A 27,415-nucleotide genomic window follows, 5' to 3' on the forward strand; every position below is an offset into this window, starting at 1 on the left:
AACTCTAATTCTAATTTGTTGGTGAATTAATACAAACATCAGTGCAGTCTGACTCCCATTTGTCCTCCACTGTGCTGAAAGAGCCACTTTGTTTTGCTTATAAAATGACACTCCATCACCATGTTAACATCCATTATCACTCAGTTTATTCAAAACAAGTAAACACAGAATCAACAAATTTTCAGATCAGGCTAAATTTTAAAAAATAAATAAAAAATTATCATTACCATCTTTAAGGAGAAAAAGGAAATCAAATCAGCTTTTGCTTTAATGTTGTCTTGTTACCTTGTTGTCTATTTTGTCTTCAAGTCCCTGTCAACATTTCCTGTGTAGTTTCTGCAGTAAATACATTACAATGTATTTTCTATGTCTTGTCAGTGTTTAAAATCATCATTTTTCTCTCTATTACTGACCCAGTGCCTTTAAGTCTCCTTTCTAGAGCAGAAGACAAAAATCTGTCAAGTATTTTTGGAATTGGTTAAACAGCACTGAAAGCTGTCATTGTATTGATTACCCCATTTAGGTCATTTATTCAATCTTCCACTTGGCCAATTGCTCATCGAGTCAATCAGTTGGTCAATCATTGGTGTTTGTGCACTGTGGTCAGATGCTGGTTGAATGAAGGTCTTTGTCTCTGTTTACATGCACACTCATATCCTGCTTTTAAAGCAACCTTTCCAGCGACTCTGTGGATGTGTTTGTGTAAATATCTCCATGTGCAGCTCTCTAACTGTGGTTATGGCCATGATCTGTGAATTCATGCAGTGATCAGAACACATAAATAGCTGTCTTCATAGTTTGAGTTTATTTGAAAGACTGATAAACCAAGCATTAGAGTTGCAACACATGCCCAGTGTGTGTTTGGTTTGTTTAGTTACATTGATTGTTTTTGTTTAAAACAAGTTTCATGCCCATCGACTCTGAGCTGTGCATAATTTCTGAGAAATACGCACATGAGCAAAAGAAAAACAAATCTGAAATAAACACACTGTCACTGAATAAAAGCATCTTTCTGTTGCACACACAAACACTTGCATTAGACTATGTTCTGAGTCTAAATAACAGAGGGCCAAAAATGTCATTATGTGCATGTAAACAAAGTCCTTCCTCATCTCTAACCTTTTATTCATGACCTTATATTAATTTCTGACAGTTCTAATTTTCCGTGCAACACCTCCATCTGTTCCGCGGCTTTTCACATTCAGTCTGTATCTGACATTTAATTTATATGTTCCATGCTTTCATATAGGGCTGGGCCACATGACTAAAAATGTTATCGCAATAAAAGTTTTCATACTGGTTGATTTCAATCGTTATCTACCAAAAAAATCAACTCATTATTACTTTAAAGTTTAAAGGCTGACATTTGATCCTTAGTGAAAGTTGAAGAAATCAATTGTATTTGAAACTGTAATTTATTGTAAGAACATGACAAACAGCAGAACGTCTCACAAATCTGAGGTAGATTCAAAACAAATGTAAAATAATGCCAGTAAATAGAAAAAAAAAAGAAATCTTAATTTTGGTTATGAGCACTTAACTCTATATAAGATCTATACTATGGTCAGTATTTAGTAGATTTAAACCCAAGATTTGTAATTTCTGTCATTTCTCAATGACATCAATAACAAAAGACGGACTTTGGTGACGTCGTGAATTAGCGATGAAAGTCTGAAGGCTGAAATCATGTTCACAGATGTGAAAATGTATGAAAATTTTAAACCTCTTTTAGTCATATTATGTCAGTGGGATTGTAACTGCCATTCAAAAAGCATTACCACCCCCTCTACAGGTCTATGGGTCGTTTAGTTATATGAAGGATTTATGGAACATTTATTATATCACTATCAAGGAAAATTATGTTGAGATAATTATCGTTATCGTTTTATCACCCAGTCCTGCTTTCACATTTGAATTCCTCTCCAACATCGCCACTCACAAAATGTCCCGATGACCATCACATCTTTATTCTTTATTTTTTTCTCACCTGTCTGTCTCCCACCCTCTCTCAGTCTGTCAATCTGTCCATCTCACTCTCTCTCATATTTTTGGCTGCCTCACTCCTCACACACCTTTCGCCTCTCTTGTCTCCAGAACTCTGGCCACAAGGACTGTGATGTCCAGTATGCGGAGCTGGATACTGCAGCTTTGGCCTCTTCTCCCAGCCCACGAAGCTCTGCTCACACTGGCCCTGGGGACCTTGTCGAGTATGCAACCATCCAGCCTAGCTCACACTAGCGCATGCCATTTTAGGCCTTTCCCCTCAGACTTTGGCCTCAAGGTACACAGACTGATGCACTCCTTCCCTTCATTCATCCCCCAGTCACATGCACTGACTTCCCTTTCTATGCTCTACGTGATTCCCTTGTCTGCCTTCCTCTTGAGTCTTGGCCGTCTTTTGATTTCCGTTTTGCAGTCTACAGAGTTTGATTGAGGCGGAGGTATTTACAGGCTATTATTTCTACAGACTATAGCACTCGTGGCAGAGGCACGCAGCCTTTCGGCACAACCGAGACACAATGGAACCTAAATCAAGCCTTGCCATATAAGAAGTGCTTTATTATCTTCAGAAAATGCCCTGTAAAATATGACTCACTGGCAAAAAAAAACATTTATTTATAACTGTTTTATTTTGCAATACTTTGTCCTCCTTTCATCTTTCAGTCTTTGTATACATGATACTAAATGTAGAGAAATATGTAGAGACAGTGTCTGCCATGTGACCACTTGACGTTCCCTACTGGAGTCAACAATGTGAGCACTCTAGCTGCATGCGTCTTCTGCATGAACATCTTAGAGGATTGTGCTGTCCGTACAATTGCATTCTCAGATAGATGATGCTTCAGGATGTTTTTAAGTTCTGCTGATTCTTAACAACAACCACGGTGTAAAATATTGAAGGCATCTCAATTCTTTTTTTTTTTCAGAACAGTCACAAACAAAATGTGTTTGTCAAGTGATTATGCCACACTTGACAGCCCTGATTGGAAGCAGAGCAGAGCAAGCTCTCATAAACTAGATGCTCCTCTGATATTTCATCTGAACCCCACAGGAGAGAAATCCTTCCATCACACACTAACACAGCCCCCTGCACTACTCGCAAATCTTCATTATAGACATACATCAAAGTGGGATGTAATAGAACACAAATCACCACGTAACTAGACTGGTTTGAGCAGGTCTCTAAGGCAGTTCTTAAAACAGGTAATTCTGTGGCTTTCTTGAAGCCATTGTTCAGACATGCTGAGGAAACCTATGTGTGAAATGAGTTGTTTGTATTTTTGAAAATCGAGGGTGATACACAGAAGAATACATTATTACTATTTGCTGTCTTGAACTTCTCCAATCTTCTTCATTTGCAGCAGTAACAGCAGCAGGCAGCAGGAGTTTTGAGATACATAAGGTATTCGCTGGTTGGCAGCCCCAGATGGCGACAGGAGATACTGTATGAATTTTGACTGCTAAGTAGCCACAAATCTGAAATGTCAGTAAAAAGTTTGTCAACAAATTAGCTCTGCAGTAAAAGAAACAAGAGAGAAAACAGACCAGCAAGTCCAACTTTCTCTGGACAAAGATCCTTGTTGCCATGAGACAGTTTGCATACCACATAGCTATAATTATTTGCTTTATGATGATTAGTTGACCCAATGTGGCAGCAGTGATGAATTAGAAATTTATCAGCGAACCATTACAGGCATATACATAACAGTCGGTTCAATCAAATCATTCATTGACACACACGATGAATAATTATGACATCTGTCAATGTCAACAAGCCTCTCTGTCAGTTACTCAGCAAATAGACATGACAATAAAACAGGAGAACAACACAGGAAATGCATTTCTGAGTTAGTTTGTATGAAACAGGTCTATTTTCAAAATGCGTAAATGAGTATTTACAGTTTCTTGTCATCACTACCTGCAAGTACACACCACATTCAGCACAGATGGGAGTGATAACGGTAAACTTTCCCCACAACCCCACCTCCTAGAAATGATGATTATTTACATAATGCAAATTTTTTACACTTTATTTGCAGTTTCGATTAAAAAATGCTACAATTTTACCATAGGGGCGTACAAAGTGTCATTAGGTGTAGACAACCAACACACTGCTTACAGTTTGAGTATGATTTTGATTTTGGTTAAGTGTTAATAATGTAAACACAACAAGTCTCATGCTTTGAATCACTGCTGAAATTTCTAATTTTTAACAAAGACAATAATCTTTCCCTAACCTCACCCCTGCTATTGTTTACATAACATTTAAAAATGCTTCATGCTTACTTGCTATGAATGTAAACTGCAGAGAAAACAAATGCAACAAGTTGCCAGTGATTCTTTTAGATATGTTTAATACCAACATATGCAACTATGCAAATACGTCACTTAACAACAAATCATCATTACGGTGATAGAACAACACAGAATTATGTATCTATAAAACATATTCACTGTTGCAAATTAGTAGTACATAAAAATATGATCATGCATTGGTTTTTTTTTTGCTCCACATAAGCATAGAGACAATTCATGGCATAGTTTTAGTTCTTTATTGTTAGTTGCACAACAAATACAGACAGGGTTAAAAATGTATAAAAGTAAATCACTCTCAATCTATTTGTTTTGTGTGTGAGAGAGCCTGGACTCAGTCATTCTGTCAATAGATTTATTTAGGCCTCCATAGGATTCAACAGAAATATTCAGAGTTGTGAATAATGAAAGGACTAACTGACAGAGCGTAAAGCAATGATCTAACCTTCCCTGGTCCTCAAATAACCTTTACTCCCTCATGCAAATTAGCAGATTTTAATATTCTTGCATGCATATCTTTAATTCAAACCCATGTGCATACAGTCCATATTAACATCCCAGACTTATCTGTGGTATTAAATCTTTGGCAGCAGCAATGTGGGGGAAAGCTCCTCAAAGTCTTCCAAAAATATCCATAGTAAAACATAATTTATTCTGGCTTTGGGTCTTTAAAAAAATTTCATTACAATATCTTCATTTTTTCTTGAAACAAGGGTAAAAGTAGCCGTTATCTTTAGTAGAGACTCATCTCAAAATATCGTTATGTTTTTAGGACATCATGGGAACAGGTAAAAGTGAATTAGAACAAGATATTATCTACCTGTATTAGGATTTTTTTGAAAACCTTTTTTTAAGAATATTAAACATTTTTCAGCGTTGAATATTGATGCGATAGTGAAATAATGAAGCCTTTTAATAATATGCTAGGCATTTACTTATCTAAAGCAGTGGCTGTGTAAATCAACATAAAAACATTATATAATGGCCATATCTTTAATTATTTTTAACCCTAACAGGACAAAGGAACAGTTGAAATTGTCTCTGAAACATGTTCAACCATCAGATTTCACAGTTCTAAGACAAACTGATGAATATTGATTTTATTAGTCTGTCAGCTTTCACAAGGTGTTCACTCAGCAGCTCTGTTATTGACAGTATACTTTGTCAGAATGAGTTTCACTGTGAAATTCCTCCTGGGAATTGCCTGTTGACATCCCCTGTACGTAATAAAGCATTAAGCCTTGTCCCCAGTCAAGTCTCGCCTTGACTGGCTCCAGTCACAAGGTTATACGATTCAATAAAATCTTTGTTTGCTGAGCCACAATCGGAACTAGTAGTTCACATCCAGGGTGACTAAATCCTCCTTTTATCCTTTAGGAAGAAAAAGAAAAAAGCTTTTTAAATTCACCCTTGGTCAGTGACTAAAAAGTAATCAGTGAAATAAATCAGCCAGCTCTTAATCACAGTCTGATTGCATTTTTCTAGCATCCATTTGCTTTGACAGAGTTATAACATTATCAGATATGAAAACTTATTTGCGCCATATTTCTCCAAGGTTATTCTATCTGCTCAACATACTGGTGCATTAAAAATGATTTCAAGGTGAGCCAGATTTCATTTAGATTAACCCTCAGTTTTAAATTTATGCATTTGAGAGCGTTCTTCTTCCTGTCCTCTTTCGCTCTGCATTTGTACAAAGTTGGACGTAAATCCCAAAGCTTTTACTCCAGTGAGAAGAGGAAATCTGACCTGACAGAAAGTACAACAGTGGCAAGACTGACCCAGAATCAGCTCTGTAAGGGGCTGCTGAGCTTAACTTAAATCTTCACCTGATTTTTTGGCCTCTTACACTTAAGCAACACAGTAGAAAAGCCACAGGTGTTGCTGCGTTGACGATAAAACAACTTCTCCAGATCACACAAAGCAAAGCACCTGTAGCCTTCTGTTACATTTGTTGTTTGAATAATTGTTGAGTCTTCATAGAAGGATTTTGAAGCTGCTGTCTTTTCTGTCCTTGCTGCTGTGTAAGCAGCTGGGTGAGCTGAATGGACGCACTGAAGCATGTTTTGTCTGATGTTTGAGTCTTGATGTTTGCAGACTTTTGTTTGGCTAAATAAACACCATGACTGAAGGCAGACATGAGTTAGTAAAAGTGTATCAAAGTGAAGTCATCTGTCTATTTTAGGTAGACCTCTCTGTTTTCACAATCCACCCTTTTTCTTTTCCTGTTGTTTACTAGGTAGAAACAGACTTGGATAGAACTTTGTTTATTGTCTTTAAGACTTCTTAGATGCAAAAGCAGACAGGCTAATTCATTCATTTTAAAAACCTAATTGTTCTAAACAGTGGAATTAAATGGAAATAAATCCATGTTATCACTTAATGTAAACATGATTTTAACATCTGAAGATTTTATTTAATTTTTTTTCAAGAACCTTTATTGATGTTAACTTTTAGACCAACACATTCTCATCCCAACTGGTCAAATATCGCTACTTGGTCAGTGCTGTCATGTCTTCATCATAGACTGTATATAAAGATGGACCACATGTCCCCTCTTACCCACACTTGCTTAACTGAAGCTAAAGTATCCCTGATACAACTACTGCCATCTTGTGCTTATGACGTCATTGGAAGCTGGAGTCTGCGCAGTCATGATCTTCGCGGTGGGAGAATTCCTGCCAAAACACCCATCTGACCAATCGTGAGCAGCCCCATTGAATGCGAGCACATGGATTGGCTGACACAGCCGTCAAACATGCCGGGAAAATCCCTTTTTTTGTGGAGTGAAATATTGCATTAAAAACTTATCACAAAAAAAACCCCCACTTGAACAGAAATCAGGGAGATGCAAACTACCCTCAGTGACAGAAACCATCTCACTGTAAATTCCAATGTTTTTAAGAGTCTGTGAACACAACGCAGCAAGCAACGCTTTAATTGAACCTGACGTTCTGCTGTGATGTCTCTTGTCCAGACAGTGTATATATTACATTAGCACTATAAATTAACCATTGAGCTCCAAAAATGTATTTGTGGTGGCAAATGAATGAATGTTTAGGAAACCCTCTAAAAAAGGGCTCTATACAGCTGCGTTATTAACTGACGCAATCCACCGACGTATCATATCACCCCAACAGGTGCCCTCTGGCTGACTGGCAACATGTAGTACTTCCTTGTAAGGTGCCATGCAGTCATGTTATAAACTGATGCTGTCCACCAGAGTGTCATACCGCTATTAAAGGTTGATTTCTGATGTTGAAATCAAGGACCAAGCAGCAGTTTTTGATGAGCTCCGAAAGAGATTGGGCTGTTTTGACATTTTGATGATATTTAGGTGAATGTGGCTTAAGGCTGACACTGAACATTGTGGGAATAAATTGATTCAAAAGGATCACATTACAATTTGAACATGTTATGTAAAAAAACAAAAAACTTCATCAGTGGTGATCAGTGGCTTAGTATTCTGAACAGACTCTAGGGCTGGTGTGTCAGGGCCCTTCAGAATAGTTTAAACTACAGTCACTCAGCTACCAGGAAACAGTCTCAGTTGAAGGTAACATCCTGTGAAGGGAAAGCAACATTTCTGCTCCAGATGTTTCTGAACATCTCTGTCAGCAGATGTTGCATCTGTTTCTGTCTCGTGTTAAACAACAGAAACAATTTAGAGTGCAAGTTGTAGAGTTGACAGTCGCTGCTTTCAATCGATGTCTGTCATCACTTTAGTTTACGTTTAGTTTCAGTGTTTGAACCAGAGTGTGCTCACAAGTCAGTGCTTAGGGCTCAATCACTCGTTCCTCTTTGGGGATTTGCTTCTGTGGGCAGGAGTCTTCAGATAGGCCATTATTCTAAATCATCGAAATCCTGGGCCCGCTGCCCAGAGTTTGATGTTGAAACTGTGAAAATGCTTAGGAAACAGAAAAAGACACATTCAGCTTGACTCCTGCCTTAGATCACCCTAAGGTGACGTAGACTGGAGTCATAAAAAAATGCATTGATTAACAAAAGTTGAGGTCAAACTTTAGCAGTTGCCACTTGGCATACAGGCATATAAGAGCATCTGATTTTTATGAAATGCATGAATAAAAGCATTTCTCTCTGTATAAGAGGCCAAAAAATGTAAAATGGGTTTAACTTTTCTAAAAGTTACAGACAGTAATCAAAGGCCAGCGACATGGTTGGAGAAATTTAAAGCCGTTATGTGTAGGATTTAAAAAAGCTTTAACTTTGATGCCCTCAGTGTTAAAAATAAACAAATATGGCTAAAAGCAATGCAGAAATGGTTTTTAATCTTGCAGCACGCTGTTGTTTGTGAGCTTTGTTTATTGTGGAAACTAGTTATTGAGCTGCTCTCACGTAAATGTAAAACTGAGTGTGGGTGTGCTGTCAGTGTGGCAGAGATTTGTGCTCGTAGCAGTTATAGAAATATGTGATTCTGTGCAGCTCAGACTGCACTGTGCTGCCTCCTGGAAATGTATTTGACCTCATCCACTGCACTTCTCTGATGGAAGGAACCCACTTGATAATCCTAAACACTCCCTGCGCCCCACATTGTATCCACACAAGGTTGATGCACACTATATAACCAGGGTTCTTGCGGATCCTTAAAAAGTCTCATAAGGCATTGAATTTATTAACCTAAAAAGAAGGCCTTAATTGGTATTAAACTGACTAAAATAAATCTGTCAAAAAGTTTAAAAATGCTCAGACGTGGGCAAAAGGATTGTATGAATCTTTGCTGCATTGTAAGATCTCAAAATATTTCTAACATCTATTTTTTTGTTAAATAATTTAATAAATACCTTTTCTTAAACTCTTCATGATGTGAATCCAAACTGAAATCTCACATGTGGATTGAGAAACACAAAATTGTGCAGAAAACCAGCCAAAACTGCTGATATTTCCCACTTCTGTTGGTAAACCAAAATTAGATAATTTTATGATAATATAACATGTTCATTTACTTCCATTTGTTCCACTCAGGTTTTTTCCCAACATTTCACATAGATAATCTGATTTTCTCACTGGACAAAAGTTTGATGTTAGAATCAAGATTTGGGCAAAATAAATTGCCCTAAAATTGATCTTAAATTTTATTCTAGGTGCCACTAGATGTTTCTCCAAAATGTCAACCACTCTGGAAAAAAAAGACCCCCAAAAGTCTTTCATTACATAGGTGCACAATTAACCTTTGTAAAGAATTAGTTTGGCACATTGGGAAACAAGCTAATTTGCCATTCTTGTTAGATTAGAGAGGAGATGGCCCTTTATTATCTGTACAGTATATATTCGGCTACACCTAGCAGCAGATGCTTAACTTAATATAACACTAACAACCAAGTGGCAACTGGGACTGAAAAATCAAGCCAACAGTGTAAGTTCAAAAAAGCTGCAATACCTGAAACAGCCGCATGAGGCTGGCTCCAGAAACAAATCAATCCCCACTGACCCCCATGTTAAAATGCCAAACTTTACAACAGAAATAAACATTTAGTTTAGAACCTGGTACAAAAAACAGTTTTGGTCCCTGTTGCTACATTCAACATTAATAACTACTGTACAGGGAGGACATTTTTATAACTTACCTGTGTGCATTTTATTTAAAAAATAGTAATGCACATACCACCTTTGAAACGTCATGTGATTTTTAATTTTTTTTTTTTTTTTGTATTTGCTTAAAAAGAGATGCTAGGAGTTAAATAGTAAACTTTAAAAAAGTTTTGACTGTTAGAAGAGCCAGGATAGTTTTTTTTTCTGTTTCCAGTCTTTGTGTTAAGCTAACTTGCTGTTGGCACCAACTTCATATATAACAGACAGATACTCTTGGCAAGGAGGTAAATTGGCTTATTTACCAAAATGTCAAACCTTCTTTTCAAATAATCAAACTAGTTTTGATTTTTTTTCCAAACTTCATTTTCAGTCAAACTTCTCTCCAAAACAGTTTGCTTAAGTTTCAGCCCTGAATCCCAAATGTCTTGAGACAAACCTCTAAGCTCCTCAGACTGTTGGTTTTAATTTTGCTTAAAATCACCAAGGCCTTCTCAGCAAGCAAAGAAATTAATAACCTGACAAAGTGGAAAGTTTTATTCAGCTGCTTGAGCGGTCTTTGATACTGACCTGAAGAGACTCGGCTTTCCAGACGCTTCTGTCTCCAGCATGTGTGTCAGGAGAGGTTTACTCGCATGTCTTCTGCTGTGAAAACACAGATTCACCTTCACACGCCATCACCGCTCACCCTTTTGCCTTCCTGAGTTCCACTGTGCTTAACGTACCACTCATCCCTCACAACGACAACTTAAATCAGTCTTTAGGATATAGTTTCAGTCTTTAAAGCACATGTTGTTAATGTACTTGTTAATACAGTTAAGAGCAAATCATTTAAATACAATAGAATTTCAGAGACAGATTCATTTGAGCTTTATTTATAAGGTGCTCATGTTGTTTTTTTATAAGATGAACTTCGTTTTGTTTGTGGTCTGCTGCATATGAAAATCCCTTGCTTCATTTTCTGTTTTTTTTACCCATCACCTATTTATTTGTGCTATGACAGCCTTAATGTATGATGTAAACGTGTTGAAAACATGCAACGCTTTTTAGGCAGATTTAAGTGTCTTTGTGGTTTTGTTGCCCCGTTTAAACATTTTCAGAGTTGGGATCATCGTTCTCGTAGATGTAGAGATGCTTGAGGAATATTCGTAAGTCTCATTTTCACTATCATTCCTTTTAAAAAAAATTTTAATTATTTTTTTTGCATGCCTGCTTATTATTGTGTCATTCCAGAACCATTTGTCAGTCATTCAAGAAATGTGTGATTATTTATTATTATTATTATTATTATTATTGTTGTTGTTGTTGTTGTTGTTGTTGTTGTTATATTTCTACTACTACTACTACTACTACTAAGTTGTTTCCATAAGAGGGAAATTTCTGAAAAACAAAATTGTATGCTGAGGCTAATGGAGGTTTTTTTCATTTATTTGTCTTGCAGTGATTTTACTAATATTAGGTGGATGGGAGATTTAATGCTCGTCAAATTTGGTCCAGAATATTCTTTTATTGATGACCGTGCAACTATTTAGAAATGACCTTAATGGCCCCAGCTATTGTGTGTCCTTCGCAGACTATCATATTTAGAATTTTGTTTTTAAAAGACACTATAATCAACACATAAATCAGTTTAGGCAAGGCAAGTTTATTTGTATAGCACATTTTAGCAACAAGGCAATTCAAGGTGCTTCACACAGAACATTGAAATACAACAACAGGGGGAAAGGAAACATTTAAAACATTATAAAAGAAGCATGTAAAAGGTGATTAAAAACAGCAAGTAGGAAAACAACAGATAAAACCCAAAAATATAAAAACACATATATTGAAATAAGAGTTGCAGTGCAGAGCTTCGAAGTAAAATATAAAATTTAAAAAGTAAAAAGCCTTTTAGTCAAAGGCAGCAGTGAACAGGTGAGTCTTTAACCTTGACTTAAAAGAACTCAGACTCTCAGCAGACCTGATATTTTCTGGTAGTTTGTTCCAGATATACGGAGCATAGAAACTGAATGCTGATTCTCCATGTTTAGTTCTGACTTTTGGAACACAGACCAGACCTGCACCAGATGACCTGAGTGGTCTTGATGGTTCATACTGGACTAGAAGGTCTTTGATGTATTTTGGGCCTAAACCATTCAGTGCTTTATATGCTAGCAAGAGAATTTTAAAGTCTATTCTCTGAGAGACAGGGAGCCAGTGTAGAGACCTCAGAACTGGAGTGATGTGGTCCGCTCTCTTGGTCTTAGTAAGGACTCGAGCAGCAGCGTTCTGGATCAGCTGCAATTGTCTGATTGACTTTTTAGGCAGACCAGAGAAGATACTGTTACAGTAGTCAACTCGACTAAAGATAAATGCATGGACAAGTTTTTCAAGGTCCTGCTGCGACATCAGACCTTTAATCCTAGAAATATTCTTGAGGTGATAGTAAGCTGGCTTTGTAATTGTTTGTATGTGTTTTTTAAAATTCAGGTCTGAATCCATGACAACACCCTGAAGGCACTATATTTATGTTCGTGCAGATCAAGATTAGTAACCTTCCACTGCTATAAAGGAAGTAGTATTTCTTTCTTGCGATTTTGTGACTTCATAGGCAGCTTCTGTTGTGCTGAAATATGATTTACTGTTTGTTAAAAGAGCAGGGAGCATTGCAGACAGCAGTGTCGATACAAATTTAATAAGGAAATACAATTGTGGTGTTTGCAACTTGACTCTCCTCTTGCCTCAAACACATGTCAGCGCTTCATTTAATTCAGTAAAGGCATTCATGTCAGTAAGTATTCATTAAATCTAACCAGTACATGTAACAATTTGAGTGTGATGTGCACTTACAAAGACAACACAGTTTTGCATGCCTCATCCAGTGCCAGCACCTTGATTAAAAACGTGCACAGCTAACACTGAATGATGCAAAATAAATCCATGAACCCCAGCATTTTTCTACAAACTTGATGACTTTATCTTCAAGCTGGATAACAGATCCCAAGTTTACACAAGGACATGAGCATGATGGCTGGCATCCTGAGGACACCCAGTACACAGCTCCATGAAAGATCTTAAAGCCATTATAAACTTTCAAGTAGCACTGGAGGCATTGCATTTTGAATTCTAATAAACGCAATAGAGGCTTCAAACAACATGATGTAACACAAACACAGAAGAATAATGGCTGCAGTTGTTTTGGTTAAATTTGTCATTGGCAGGAAAGAAAAAGAACATTTTACAGTGACATTTTAAAGTCCACTGTTACAAAGCTTCTTATTCTGATATTCAATCATGTACAGATGGAAATTACAGGGAGGCCTTAAATCATGCAAACAACTTAAAGGGGCACTCCAACTTTGACTCAGCCTGCAAATGCAGTTTGATAATGTTTGTGTGGGCTTTTTATAGTATTAGGAAATTAACATGATTGTTTCATCAAGGATATTACAGATTGGGCTGACGACTAAAACCCTTTTTAAACATGCATTTCAAACCTTAAATTATCTTGTCATTACCCAGAGGAGCTGTTTGTGAGAGCACAAATGTTTAAATCAGTTGGACCGGATATTATACAGACTTTACACTCCCAGCTCCCTAATACAAAGTCTGAATTCACAGTGAGTGAGGTGGTGTGTATATGACATTTTTCTCTTGTGAATGGCACACAGGGTCCTTAAAAAGTCTTTAAAGGCATTGAATTAATCAATCTAAAAATAAGGCCTTAATTGGTCTTGAAATGCCTTAATCAAATTTTCATAAGTCTTAAAAGTGCCAAGACATAAAAGGTACACCTTTAAGAATCCTTTTTTTTTTTACATTGCATTGTTAAATTTCAAAATAATAGCTAATAATAGCTAATTTAACAGAATATAACTAGCATTGATGTCACCCAAAAGTAATGTTTTATATTAAAGTGAATATTTGGCCATATATATTATGTGCTTCCCAACCTTAATTAATTGGTGCCAGGCCCCCCAATTTTGGTTATAGTGAAATCAGCCTTCAATGTCATTTTGAGTGGCATTGAAAAAGTCTTGATTTCCACAGGCTGTAAGCTGTTGGAACCCTGATGACACAAAATTTAAATAAAATAAACATCAGAGGGGTGAAGAAGAAGGGTCATTTACACAAAGACAAAAATTAAAATGTCAAAATGGAAATATAGGAAGATTTGGGAAGGGCCAACAGAAAATTGTCAGTAATTAAAGGAATAGCAAGAGACCTGATTGTTTTTGATCACATTTTGAACTGACTATATGTGACAGCTGTGTAATCAGCTCCATCATCAATCAGAAACCTTCAAGGCTGAGAATAAAGTTAACAAAAAAGTGCCAAAAACTGCTTTTCATGGACTGGCCACTTGAGGCGGGATCCCTAACAGAGCAAATCAGACGCTCCTGTTAAAATGCCAAAATTTACAACAGAAATAAAACATGTGCATAGCCTGGCACAAAAAAGCAGTTCTGGTCTCCATAGCTAATTTCAAAATTCATGTTGAGTAACAGGCTATCTGCCAATAGCGTCCTCAGATCCACTCCTCACTCCGTCACAGCACCACCTTCTCGCCCAAATATGGTCATTTCTGGCTCCAAAAAACCCCCAAGAAAAACAACAGGAGGTCGACAGCTAAAATGCCAAACCCTAGGCTTCAATATAAGAGTCCACAAATCAATAGATGATCTATGTTCCTGCCTCCTGCGCACTATACCCATGCACCCCGCTTGCCAGAACCAATAGTATTTTGAGAACACTTGTGACATAGACAATCACCTATTGTGCACTACATGTGTGAAAGGGAAATCCAGACAATGTCTGGACCTGATTCTCTGATCATCTTCATATGAGAAAACAGCTTATCATATTAATAGAAAGTTTGTGTATGTGAGAAATTTAAAGCATATGGTTGATTAGATGTGGCCATAGGTCAGTCAGGGAGTGTCAAATGAAACGTTATTTAGTTGCAGTATGAGAATTATTGGATCCAGTATTTTTGAAGCTTGATCCATATTGGGACTAAAGGGCAGGGCCTCCCTGAGCTACCACCTTATCGTGGTGGAGGGGTTTGCGTATCCCAGTGATCCTAGGAGCTCAGTTGTCGGGGGCTCCATGCCCCTGGTAGGGTCACCCATGGCAAACAGGTCCTAGGGGAGGGACCAGACAAAGTGTAGCTCACAAGACTCCTATGATGATGTCAATCAATGGTTCAGAGTTCCCCTCGCCCGGACGCGGGTCACCGGGGCCCCCCCCTGGAGCCAGGCCTGGGGGTGGGGCTCGATGGCGAGCGCCTGGTGGCCGGGCCTTTACACATGGGGCCCGGCCGGGCACAGCCCGAAGAGGTGACATGGGACGTCCTTCCCGTGGGCTCACCACCTGTAGGAGGGGCCGTAGGGGTCGGGTGCAATGTGAGCTGGGCGGCAGCCGAAGGCGGGGACCTTGGCGGTCCGATCCTCGGCTGCAGAAGCTAGCTCTGGGGACGTGGAATGTCACCTCTCTGGTGGGGAAGGAGCCTGAGCTGGTGCGCGAGGTTGAGAAGTTTCGACTAGATATAGTCGGCCTCACCTCGACGCATGGCTTGGGCTCCGGAACCAGTCTTCTTGAGAGGGGATGGACTCTCTTCCACTCTGGAGTTGCCACTGGTGAGAGGCGCCGGGCAGGGGTGGCAATACTTATTGCCCCCCGGCTCGGTGCCTGTACGTTGGAGTTTACGCCGGTGAATGAGAGGGTAGCCTCCCTCCGCCTTCGGGTTGGGGGACAGATCCTGACTGTTGTTTGTGCCTATGGTAACAGCAGTTCAGAGTATCCACCCTTTTTGGAGTCCTTAGAGGGGGTGCTGGAGAGTGCTCCTTCTGGGGACTCCCTCGTTCTGCTGGGGGACTTCAACGCTCACGTTGGCAACGACAGTGAGACCTGGAGGGGCGTGATCGGGAGGAATGGCCCCCCCGATCTGAACCCAAGTGGTGTTTTGTTATTGGACTTCTGTGCTTGCCACAGATTGTCCATAACAAACACCATGTTCAAGCATAAGGGTGTCCATATGCGCACTTGGCATCAGGACACCCTAGGCCGCAGTTCAATGATCGACTTTGTAGTCGTATCGTTGGACTTGCGGCCGTATGTCTTGGACACTTTCGGGTGAAGAGAGGCGGAGCTGTCAACCAATCACCACCTGGTGGTGAGTTGGCTCCGATGGTGGGGGAGGACGCCGGTCAGACCTGGCAGACCCAAACGCATTGTGAGGGTCTGCTGGGAACGTCTGGCAGAGTCTCCCGTCAGAAGGAGCTTCAACTCCCACCTCCTGAAGAGCTTCGACCATGTCCCGGGGGAGGCTGGGGACATTGAGTCCGAGTGGGCCGTGTTCCGTGCTGAGGCGGCCGACCGGTGCTGTGGCCGTGCTGAGGCGGCCGACCAGTGCTGTGGCCGTAAGGTGGTTGGTGCCTGTCGGGGCGGCAACACCCGAACCCGCTGGTGGACACCGGCGGTAAGGGGTGCCGTCAAGCTGAAGAAGGAGTCCTATCGGGCCTTCTTGGCCTGTGTGACTCCGGAGTCAGCAGACAGGTACCAACAGGCCAAGCAGAGTGCGGTGGCGGCGGTCGCCGAGGCGAAAACCCGGGCATGGGAGGAGTTCGGCAAGGCCATGGAAAACGACTTCCGGACGGCTTCGAAGAGGTTCTGGACCACCATCCGGCATCTCAGGAGGGGGAAACAGTACTCCGTCAACACTGTGTATGGTGGCGACGGGGCGCTGCTGACCTCGACTCGGGACGTTAATGGATCGGTGGAAGGAATACTTGAAGACCTCCTCAATCCCACCGACACGCCTTCCGTTGGGGAAGCAGGGCCTGGGGACCCGGGGGTGGGCTCCTCTATCTCTGGGGCTGAGGTTACCGAGGTGGTCAAAAAGCTCCTCGGTGGCAGGGCCCCGGGGGTGGACGAGGTCCACCCGGAGTTCCTCAAGGCCCTGGATGTTGTGGGGCTGTCATGGCTGACACGACTCTGCAACATTGCGTGGACATCAGAGGCAGTGCCCTTGGACTGGCAGACTGGGGTGGTGGTCCCTCTTTTCAAGAAGGGGGACCGGAGGGTGTGTTCCAACTACAGGGGGATCACACTCCTCAGCCTCCCTGGTAAGGTCTATTCGGGGATACTAGAGAGGAGGGTCCGCCGGATAGTCGAACCCCGGATTCAGGAGGAGCAATGCGGTTTTCGCCCCGGTCGTGGAACTGTGGACCAGCTCTGGACCCTTGGCAGGATCCTTGAGGGTGCTTGGGAGTTTGCCCAACCAGTCCACATGTGCTTTGTGGACTTGGAGAAGGCATTTGACCGTGTCCCTCGGGGAGTCCTGTGGGGGGTTCTCCGGGAATATGGGGTTTCGGGCTCCCTGATACGGGCTGTCCGTTCCCTGTATGACCGGTGCCGGAGCTTGGTCCGCATTGCCGGCAGTAAGTCGAACTCGTTTCCGGTGAGGGTTGGACTCCGCCAGGGCTGCCCTTTGTCGCCGATTCTGTTCATAACTTTTATGGACAGAATTTCTAGGCGCAGCCAGGGTGTTGAGGGGGTTCGGTTTGGTGACCTCAGGATTAGGTCTCTGCTCTTTGCAGATGATGTGGTCCTGTTGGCTTCATCGGGCCGCGACCTTCAGCTCTCACTGGATCGGTTCGCAGCCGAGTGTGAAGCGGCTGGAATGAGAATCAGCACCTCCAAATCCGAGACCATGGTTCTCAGCCAGAAAAGGGTGGCGTGCCCCCTCCGGATCGGGGATGAAGCCCTGCCCCAAGTGGAGGAGTTTAAGTACCTCGGGGTCTTGTTCACGAGTGAGGGAAGGATGGAACGGGAGATCGACAGGCGGATCGGTGCAGCGTCTGCAGTAATGCGGACTCTGCACCGGTCTGTCTTGGTGAAGAGGGAGCTGAGTCGAAAGGCAAAGCTCTCGATTTACCAGTCGATCTTCGTTCCTACCCTCACCTATGGTCATGAGCTTTGGGTAGTGACCGAAAGAACAAGATCGCGGGTACAAGCGGCCGAAATGAGTTTCCTCCGTAGGGTGGCTGGGCTCTCCCTTAGAGATAGGGTGAGAAGGTCGGTCATCCGGGAGGAGCTCAGGTAGAGCCGCTGCTCCTCCACATTGAGAAGAGCCAGATGAGGTGGCTCGGGCATCTAATTAGGATGCCTCCAGGACGCCTCCCTGGTGAGGTGTTCAGGGCACGTCCCACCGGTAGGAGGCCCCGGGGAAGACCCAGGACATGCTGGAGAGACTACGTCTCACAGCTGGCCTGGGAACGCCTCGGGGTCCCCCAGGAAGAGCTGGACGAAGTGGCCGGGGAGAGGGAAGTCTGGGTTTCCCTGCTTAGGCTGCTGCCCCCGCAACCCGACCCCGGATAAGCGGAAGAAAATGATGAGGATGGATGGATGGGCAGGGCCTCTGCTACATTGATTTTGCTCAGTCTTATTTAAATCTACCTTATGTGAGTACGTCTAAGTAAATGCTGAATTGCTGCAGTGCCCCTTTAAATAGACACTGTTTAAAGGGATAGTTCACCCAAAAATTAAAATTCAGTCATCATCTACTCACCCTAATACTGATGTAAAGTCATGTGAGGTTTTACTGTCCACAAAACACAGCTGGAGGTTCACGGGCAAAAGGCGTTGCAGTCATCTACCAAACAATGTAAGCAAATGTTGACCAGGATACAAACATGAAAAAAATACTTAATAAAGCCACAAAATGTCTCCATAGTGCTCGTCCCAAGTAATCCAAGTGTCCTGAAGCCCTGATGGGCCAAGTTGTTTTGAAAAAAACCTCACTGGCGTCATGTCTTTAACCTTGTTGTAGTCTGTATGTTAGTATGTTAGCCACGGTTATGAATGCCTGCTCACTCAAGAACGAGAGCTATCGGTATCTGCACACCACAGATCTCATCAGACGTGAATGCAGATTCCACACAAGGAACTACAGACTACAACAAGGCTAAGACAAGGTTAAAAACATGATATCAGTGATGGTTTTCAAAACAACTTGGCATGTTTGGGCTTCAGTACACTTGGATTATGAAGTATGAAGATGTGTGCTTTTTTAATGTATTTTTTTAAATGTTTAAACCCTGGTCTCCATTTGCTTCAATTGTTTGAGATGAATTCAACCTCCAGCAGTGTTTTGTGGACCATGAAACTTAACCCGACTTTCAATAAGCATGAGGGTGAGTAGATAATAACTAAATTTTCATTTTTGGGTGAACTGTCCTTTTATCTTTAAGTATTGACAGTTGGCATCATTGTAGGCATGTTAGTATAACCACACTTAATGCAATAATGTACATCCTTTCAGTTGAACAAATTCTGGCACCTAATAAAAGTATTTATTTTTTATGCATGGTTCTTAATTGGCAGCTTTAGTAATAAAAATCCATAGTCAAATCCAGACAGAGGACTGATTTGATGCATAATAACTGACACACGTATCCAATCTCTGTCACCACTACAGCACCACATTACCAAAACTTCAGCTGGCCTAAACCAGTTTGTGCCACCATCTGTATCTGCACCTCTCTTATTCATGAAAACAGGGCCTGCAGTGTGAGGACTTGGTGGACAGTTATGCACATATGGCATATTTAATACCACATCTGGTCCTGTAATGACTGGACTGCTGCTACAAATTTCCTTTACTGAAAACATAAAAGCAAAAATGCATTAAATAAATCTCATATCTTTTTACAATCTGACAAGTTAATACAGATGTAAGAACAAGAACAGACAGAAACAGTTATTTTAAGAAGTCTGCAGTATAATAGAGCATGAATACAGTAGGTATTAGTTCATCCTGTCTTTTAGCATCCTAGTTGCTCAGTGCAGAAGAACTTGTGCATAAATAGGGATTAAAATGATGCTCAAATTTGAGATTTTATATTATAAATTAATTGGAAAATACTGCTGAAGTGTGACATTGCCAAATAGAGGTCTTAATGTCTGTTTAGTTAACCTCACTGCGGTTAAAATACTCTTTGTTCTGCTTTGCTCTGTAATATTCTGATGTGATGACGCACCATTTTGGGTTCAGTCAGCCCTCATAACGGATAACGGAAACCCCGTGACCATGCAGTATTGTCTTCTTTCTTCTTTTGTCCTCTACTTGCAGGACTCTGGGAGGCGTCCAGAAGAGCTGCTGAACCCAGCGGAATACATGGGCTATCAGCCCGTCTGCAACATGGAACACTTCCCTGAGTCTCAGCCCGCTCCTGCTTACCCTCCTGTTACTTTCTTGCCTCAGCACCCCTACACGCAGCAGCCACCCAACGAGCCCACGTACTCCAACACGAGCTTTCCTGCCCCTGGCCCTCGAGCTCCATTCACGTTCCCCAAGGAGCAATCCGTGTGACACGCCACATTACTCTTCAGCTCTGCAAGAGGCAAACATGATAGTGCCACAAACGCTTCATGGAAAACAAAGCTCTGCTGAAACGGATGTGCATCCATTACCACTTTGCTTCTGTTCATTCTGTAAGCTTAAAACACGTGTGGGCGTCTCCCCTCTGCCATGATGAAAATAATTTGTGGCCCTGAGTCCCTTGTGTATTGTGCACCGCTTGCTCCACTGAGGCTGTCTGTAGGACCCCGCTCACCTTGTGATGTTAGCATAGCCGACACAAATCACCCTCCTCCACCACCCTTCACCCCTCACGAGTGCCCTCTCATCCTGTTTGCTTTTGATTGCTTCCTCACCTTTGAATATTTTGCTTTATTTTGCCAACCGTCTAAACCATGTACAGAGTATGCCATTGTATCACTCAAAATGTTTTTTTTCTCCTTTTGTTAATTTTTATTTTTTTACATTTCCCACAGTGGTAGTGACCTTTTCTAGCAACGTGCTTCTTTTGTTTTCTGTTTGTCTGTCAATTATATGCTTGCTTCTTTGAAAGTCATATACTGTACTGTATGTGTGATTGGGTGTGTTCTGGTGAAAAAATAAAAATGCCATTTGATTTGTAAAGCTAATTATCAATCTATAATGACATGGACTACCCCTTTAATGACAGTTAGTGACAGGGTTGTTATGTGAAGATGTGTATTGGCAGTCTCTCAACTGAATCCTTCATTACGTTTCATAATAGCTTTTGCTGTAATGGAGTTTGACTGGAAATTTCTGACTATTTGAAGCGAATGTTATCCTTATTAGCTACAAAGAAAAACAAAGGGCTTGAGATCCAACAGTATCTACTTTCTTCTCTCTCTCCGTGTATTATCATCCATCCACCTAAGTATTTTTTTTTTAGCATTATCTAAAAGTAGTTACCAAAGACATATAGTTTCATTCAGTTTTTGTCCTTTTGCTTTCACACCAGCGTTTACATAAAAAATGACATCTTTTGATGGGAAATAAACACAGTCGATTGGCAATGTGCAACACTTCTCTAGTTTACGTCATCGCTTGCCATTTGCTGTATACTCGCATCTGTATGTGAAAACTTGAGTTCCTTATTGAGGTTGATTTGAGGGTCTTTGCATTGTTTGTGTTTGTGCAGAGTTATCAACCAACAGCAGTTGTTCTTATGCAGGTAATATAAGTGAAGACAATCACATACTTGGGTTGTCCTGGGAAAAAAAACAGTTTAAATAGTGCATAAATTGCTCTAATCATGCCGAAAGGGAAACATTTTTCAAGGACAGCCCACATGTTTAACATATTTAAATATCTTTTTAAATATGATTTGTACTAATATAGCCTAAATAGTTTCAAATCAGTCTGAGAAACACTGAAGAGAAAAGCTTGCTACTGTATTTTTTTATAGAATGCTTAGTTATGTACGATAGCACTCCACTTATTTTCAGAGTCCATTTTACACTGTGACTGTTAATTTCAAACCATACATAAGCTAATGTGCTTGATGAGCCAATTTCAGGATACTGCCTCCTACACACAAGCCCTATAGACACAGCAAATTTGCATAAACTGAAAGTTCACATTTTTTGCCATGTCAAATGTTGTTTGGAAGAGAAAAAAAAAGAAAAATACGTGTTTGTGCTCAATGTGAAATAAAAAAATCCTTGAATTGTTGAAGGTAATTTAGTGTTTACTCTTAACGGTGGTTATTGGGATAGAGTAAAACTTGTGAGACTTTCTCCTGTGCTCACCTTGTTGTCTTGCAATGGCTCGATATGTGTGCTAGCATTTAGTTTAAGCAGTGGTCTCTGGTTCAAACCGCTGAAGGAGTTTGATATTGCTGTACCTTCTGTGTGAAAAAACACTGAAACACTACTTTGTCTTTTTGTGACACATTTACGATTCATGAAATCCTTCCTTTTCATATTATTATTATTATTATTATTATTATTATTATTATTATTATGTGCAAGTGCTAATACTTGCTGCAAGTATGCTTAAAATGGCATTTACATGTTTTCATTTTCACTGTCAGATCCTTATGTTTTCAGTTACATTTAATTATTTCGAATGTCATGAAAATAATGGCCATTTTTGTTTTCACCCTTGTTGTTTTGTGTTTTGTAAAACCGTAACATTTAGGTTTTTTATTTTTCTAAACATATACATATATATAGACCTAAAGCACATTTCTTTTGACATTTATTGTACATTTGTGGAAGGATAATACCTGAATAATTATTAGGGTTATCAGGTCTTTTTGTTTCTGAAAAGATGTGAAACAATTTAACCTGTTTTTTTATTTGGAGTTATGGTCGATGTAAATATTAACAATGTAACTGATGTGTGGGAAAAAAAAAGTCATGCAGTTTAACATTAAACTTCACAAACTACCCATGCTATAGTTGTTGTAATTCTATCGGCAGCACATTAATGCATGTTTAATGCTTTGTTTTCAAGCTGCATTTCTATTCATTTTTTAAATTTTTTTTTTATTTGGCACTTGGTGGCAGCAGAACATGTTAAAAACACAACAGTAAAACCTTATAAAATTGTTTTGGGTAACGTGTTATTAAACAGTTGCCATGTACACATCCAGCAGACACAGAGCAACATCTGCATTTGTTTGGAGACTTGTTTCTGTCACTCTCCTTTTAGCTTTGTTTTGGTCTCCACCAACTCTTAAGGGAAGTATCTGCCTCTTTAGTTGCTAAATGCTCCTCTATGGAGTGCTATGGTTTTGGTTGGAATCGATTTATTGATGGAAGTATGTCTGACTCTGCAATGGTAGGTGGCAATAGGCCTCCTTTCAGCAACTTGTGGTTGACCTATTACAACACATAACAAACAAGTTAGCAAGTGGCAAACAGGTTGCATGTTGAACAGTGAAATCATGGATAACTTTTTGGTGCTGTACATTTCATACATACTCATGCTTTACTTTTTACCTATGTCTTGTTCTTTTTTCTTTCCCTCTTTTTCTCTTGTTTTCCCCCCTTTCTTCTACCAATTTATGCTGTTCAACAGAATCCCTAGGCCAGTTCAGGTCCAGTTGAGGCATACACATGAAAGAGTAAATCAACCCGCAACTGCATTATCTTGGTGTGTTAGTCCTACTTTGAGAAATTTAAATTCGATATTAGTTGGACTAACATGCTTACATGTATTTTAAAATTCCAGTTTAAGTCGGACTAATACAATAATTTGACTTTTTCTAACGTCATATAAATGTCTAGACTTTCACGTTCATTAGATTTAGGTGCCAAAACCATGACGTGATGTGACTTGACGTGACGAGACAAAATTGCCGATGTCAGTTAAAATATGTCAGTGTTAACTTTTAAATTCATGTGGACTCCCGTCATAATTACTGCAACCACTAGCTGCCCAAACAGGGAAATATAAGAAGAAGAAAAAACAGACATTTTATCTACAGAGCACTTTTCAGGAAACTCAAAGACACTTAACAGAGTAAAAAAGATCATAAAACAGAATACATTCAAAATACATCATAAGATACACAGCATTTCAATTTATATGGGTTGATGGCAGCCTTCTGGGCCTGAAGATGGTGTAGCAGGCTCCTTCCAACCCATATATAAGAGGCTGATAACCAGCAGTAACTCCCAGTCAGTCAAATTCAAAACATTTAGTGAAGTCATGTTTCTGTCCAAAATCTATCTCTGTAGCTTTCAAATGCTCCACTATGTTGGTGGTATATATAATAGAATGTATTAAAGTAGTGCTATAATAATGAATTAAATCATGTTAGTTTGTTGTAATTTTTACTTAAACACCACAAAATATGCCCCTGCTAGACTTTGCTACTATGGTTATATTCAAGTTATCACAAAAGTGGAATTCAACAAATGTCTGTATCTTTCAGTTTGCTTAGTAATTTAGCACAAATCAGCACAAAATCAGTCATATCTAATCCTTGCTATCAGTCTAACAGTGTAATCAGCTGTAGCCAGTTGTCGGCCAAAGCCAGAGGAGATGTAGTTTGGCTGCCAGAATGTGTAGCCCACAGCGAGCCCCCAGGAAGAGAGCTGGACACTGTCAAACCTGCATGTCCAAGACTTCATGCCCAGAAAGATTTTTTTGCCGTCAACATCTATTACAAAAGTCAAAGAGCATTTCCCAAGCAATCCACACAAATTACTACTACTACTAGTAATAATAATAATAATAATAATAATAAACATTTCTTTTAGATTTAAACATTTTTAAAAATTGTTTTCAATGGAAAGTGCAGCCAAACTCTCTTCTTTTTTTCACCTTTTTATATTACTGTAAGCTGATTTCTAAAACATTTTAGAAAAACTCTGCTGTTCCTTGGTTTTGGTACCCATAATGCATGAATTTTAGTCTCTTTCTGGTTCACTCACTCCCACACACACACAAATGGCAATAGAAATATGCCACTCTTGTAGTGACTTTTAGACCTCCTGTTTCAAACTGTGATAAATCTGTGTAATATTTGAATGTGAGTGTGTAATTGGCCATAGGCAGCAAGCCACCTAGTGTGCATGCTATTATGACTAAGTATTGTGTTTAAGAGAGTATTTTTGCCCCATAATGCCACAGTTATTTAGTTTTCACTCTGAGTAGCCTGTCAGGTATCAGAAAGTCCTTCAAACCCAAGCCACTCAGTGACCATTAATACAGTATATCAGGATTCTATAGAATTCTATAGACCTTCTTTCCTTTTCGAACCACTCAAGTCACTGCTTTTACTCAACTTTTTCATCAATCATTGCCTGATTGGAGGGGACAAAAGTAACGCTTTAGAGTTGATTGTGCGGTGATGGTGGGATGCTTTGGATTATACGCAGTAAGTTGCCATATGTGATTTGAAGTACATATATAGATCTTTTAACATAATATAACCAATACAGCAATCTAAAGACAATCGAAACATTAAAATATTTAATTGGTGATCTAGTAGTATTATTGAATAATATGTTTGTCATTTTTAACTAAATTATCAAAACTTGTTTACACCGTTCTATTTATTTATTTATTTTTATTTTAATACCCCGAAAGTGATTCAGCATCAAAATAAAGCTTGATTTTTTGTTTTGTTTATTTGTTTTTTTTTAAAGTGCCAGTAGAGAATCTTCATGTCTTTAACAGAGTCCTAGCTAAGCCCCTTAAATCCTGGAAAAGTGCGAAAAATTGCTTGAAATGTCTCCAAATCTTAGAATTGTCCTGAAAGCCTAGAAATGTCCCCAAATCCTAGATATATCCTAAAAATCCTCAACATGTCCTAAAATCCACGGACAGTCCCAAGATCCTAGAAATGTTACAAAATTCTTAATGTCCTAAAGTACTAGAAATGTTCTAGAATCTTTGGAATGTCCTAAAATCCTAGATATGTCCTAGATCCTGGAAACCCTCCTAAAATCCCAGATATATCCTAAATTTTTTTGGCAATTGTTTTACAAATGTTCTAAAATCCTAGAAATGTCCTAAAATGTGGCCCCTGTCCTGGCCCCTGGCCTCCTGTCATCCCTGTATCCCTGCCTTATTGCATGTTGATTGTGTTCATGTCACACGTTTGAGTACCATTTGTTTTTTTCAAATACTGTATATCTTTCAGCCAACTTTGTTGTATATAGTGTGATATTAGAAAATGTAGCCTTTGAAGAAGCTCAAGGGAGAGTATATTCAAACAGTGGCCTCTGGGGAATGCTTAAAGAAGCTGAAATAGTAGAATATAACATATAGCCATGAGTTGTTAGTGCTGAGGTTGCTTTATTACAAGTGAATTCATTGAGTAGGAATTCAGAGAGTCAGTGAGTCAGCAGAAGTGCTGTCAGGAACACCTACACAGCTGATCCAAAAAAAACAGTACCAGAGCATCTGAAGTACTCTGAATCTGCTGCTAACTTTTACAAAAGCACTTTCGGTTCACTGTAGGGCCAAAACCACATATCTCAACAATATTGAACACTCATACACAGTTTTCTTAGCTATTTAAACAGCTCAGTGTATAAACAGAAGAATAAGACTACTGAAAGTTTGGTGGTTTATTCAATGTGTTGCTCACCATTGGGTGTGCAGGACTGAAACAAAACAGCATTACCTCCTACTTCTCCCCAACAATTACACAGACTTGACAAGATGATGTGCAGCGTTCCGTGTCGCTGTAGTCGCCGAGTTATTACAGACATGGAATAACTGAGACAACAGCCACAATTATTCACAAACTGTTATTGGTGCAATTATTTAACCCTTTGAATCCTATAGGCTTGATTTATTAGTAGGCAATTAGCAACTTCAGAAGGAATTAGCAAGATATTTACCTGGAAATTATTGAAATAAACAAACAAACAAACAAACAAAATGGTAAATTAAAATAAAAAATTAAAAAAAGACCTAATAATTCTTTAAAATAAGTTTTTAAAAGATTACTTTTTGGGCTTTTTTGTGTGTGCCTTTTTCTTGCCTTTATTAGATAGGACAGCTCAAGCGTGAAATGACATGCAGCACAGGGCCCAGTTTGGAATCAAACCCATGGTCCCTGTAAGCTCTGTACGTACCAACTCAGCAACTGGGCGCCCCGCTGTAAAATAATTTTAATTATCTAATTATGATCAAAAGTTTATGATTTGTAATGTTAAAATCTGTTATTGGGTAAAACATATATTTCTGATAACACTTCAGAAGCATCTACTAATGTAAAACTGCGTGGTTCGGTAATAGTTAAAATCAATCAGATGGTTAAATTGTTAAAATGCTAACTAAGTTGTTTAGGCTATATTACATTATTTACTTTTTCATCATCATTTAATCCTTTAAAACCTGAGCAAATTGGTCAAACTTCTTTAAAAAAGGAGGGCTGTGTCTTTTTTTGTTCTTCTGTGTTGCAGGGGCTGGGCGTGGCTTCCGGGTGCTGGAGCAGAGGGCACCCTTCCTCACCTGCGCCTCATCAGCAATCACCTCTCTATAGTTTAAATACTCCAGCCTAACTCTTCTTTGGTGCTGGATTGTTTTCCACTTTACCGTAGCCGTGTTTAGTCACTTGCCTCCTTCACCACCTCGGATCTGCACCGCCCTCCGCCTCGCCACCTTCACCAGTACCTCCAGCCTCACCAGCCTCCTCCGCCCTCACGATCCCTGCCTCCCTTACCCTAATCTCCTTTCCCTTCCTCAACCATTCACAATTATTAAAACCCTGTTGACTGTTCCTCC

The 27,415-nt window shown here is 39.9% G+C and overlaps 1 protein-coding gene across 5 annotated transcripts in view; it reads left to right on the forward strand.

Moving 5' to 3' along the window:
• nectin1b (nectin cell adhesion molecule 1b) overlaps positions 1-22,618 on the forward strand; it is a 217,034-nt gene extending 194,416 nt beyond the window's left edge. For 2 of the 5 annotated variants that reach the window (XM_088079197.1, XM_088079199.1), the window contains one exon: positions 19,976-22,618. In XM_088079197.1, coding sequence (XP_087935323.1) covers positions 19,976-20,215 — 240 coding nt within the window. In that variant the 3' untranslated portion in view covers positions 20,216-22,618. Of the gene's footprint in view, positions 1-2,094; positions 2,282-10,961; positions 11,010-19,975 lie in introns of all 5 variants that reach the window. The other 3 variants (XM_088079198.1, XM_088079201.1, XM_088079200.1) reach the window with 3 other exon arrangements.
• The last annotated feature ends 4,797 nt before the right edge of the window (positions 22,619-27,415 follow it).

Source organism: Plectropomus leopardus, chromosome 6 (genome assembly GCF_026936395.1).
Source record: "Plectropomus leopardus strain MGB_pleo_1.0 chromosome 6, ASM2693639v1, whole genome shotgun sequence".
NCBI lineage: Eukaryota > Metazoa > Chordata > Actinopteri > Perciformes > Serranidae > Plectropomus > Plectropomus leopardus.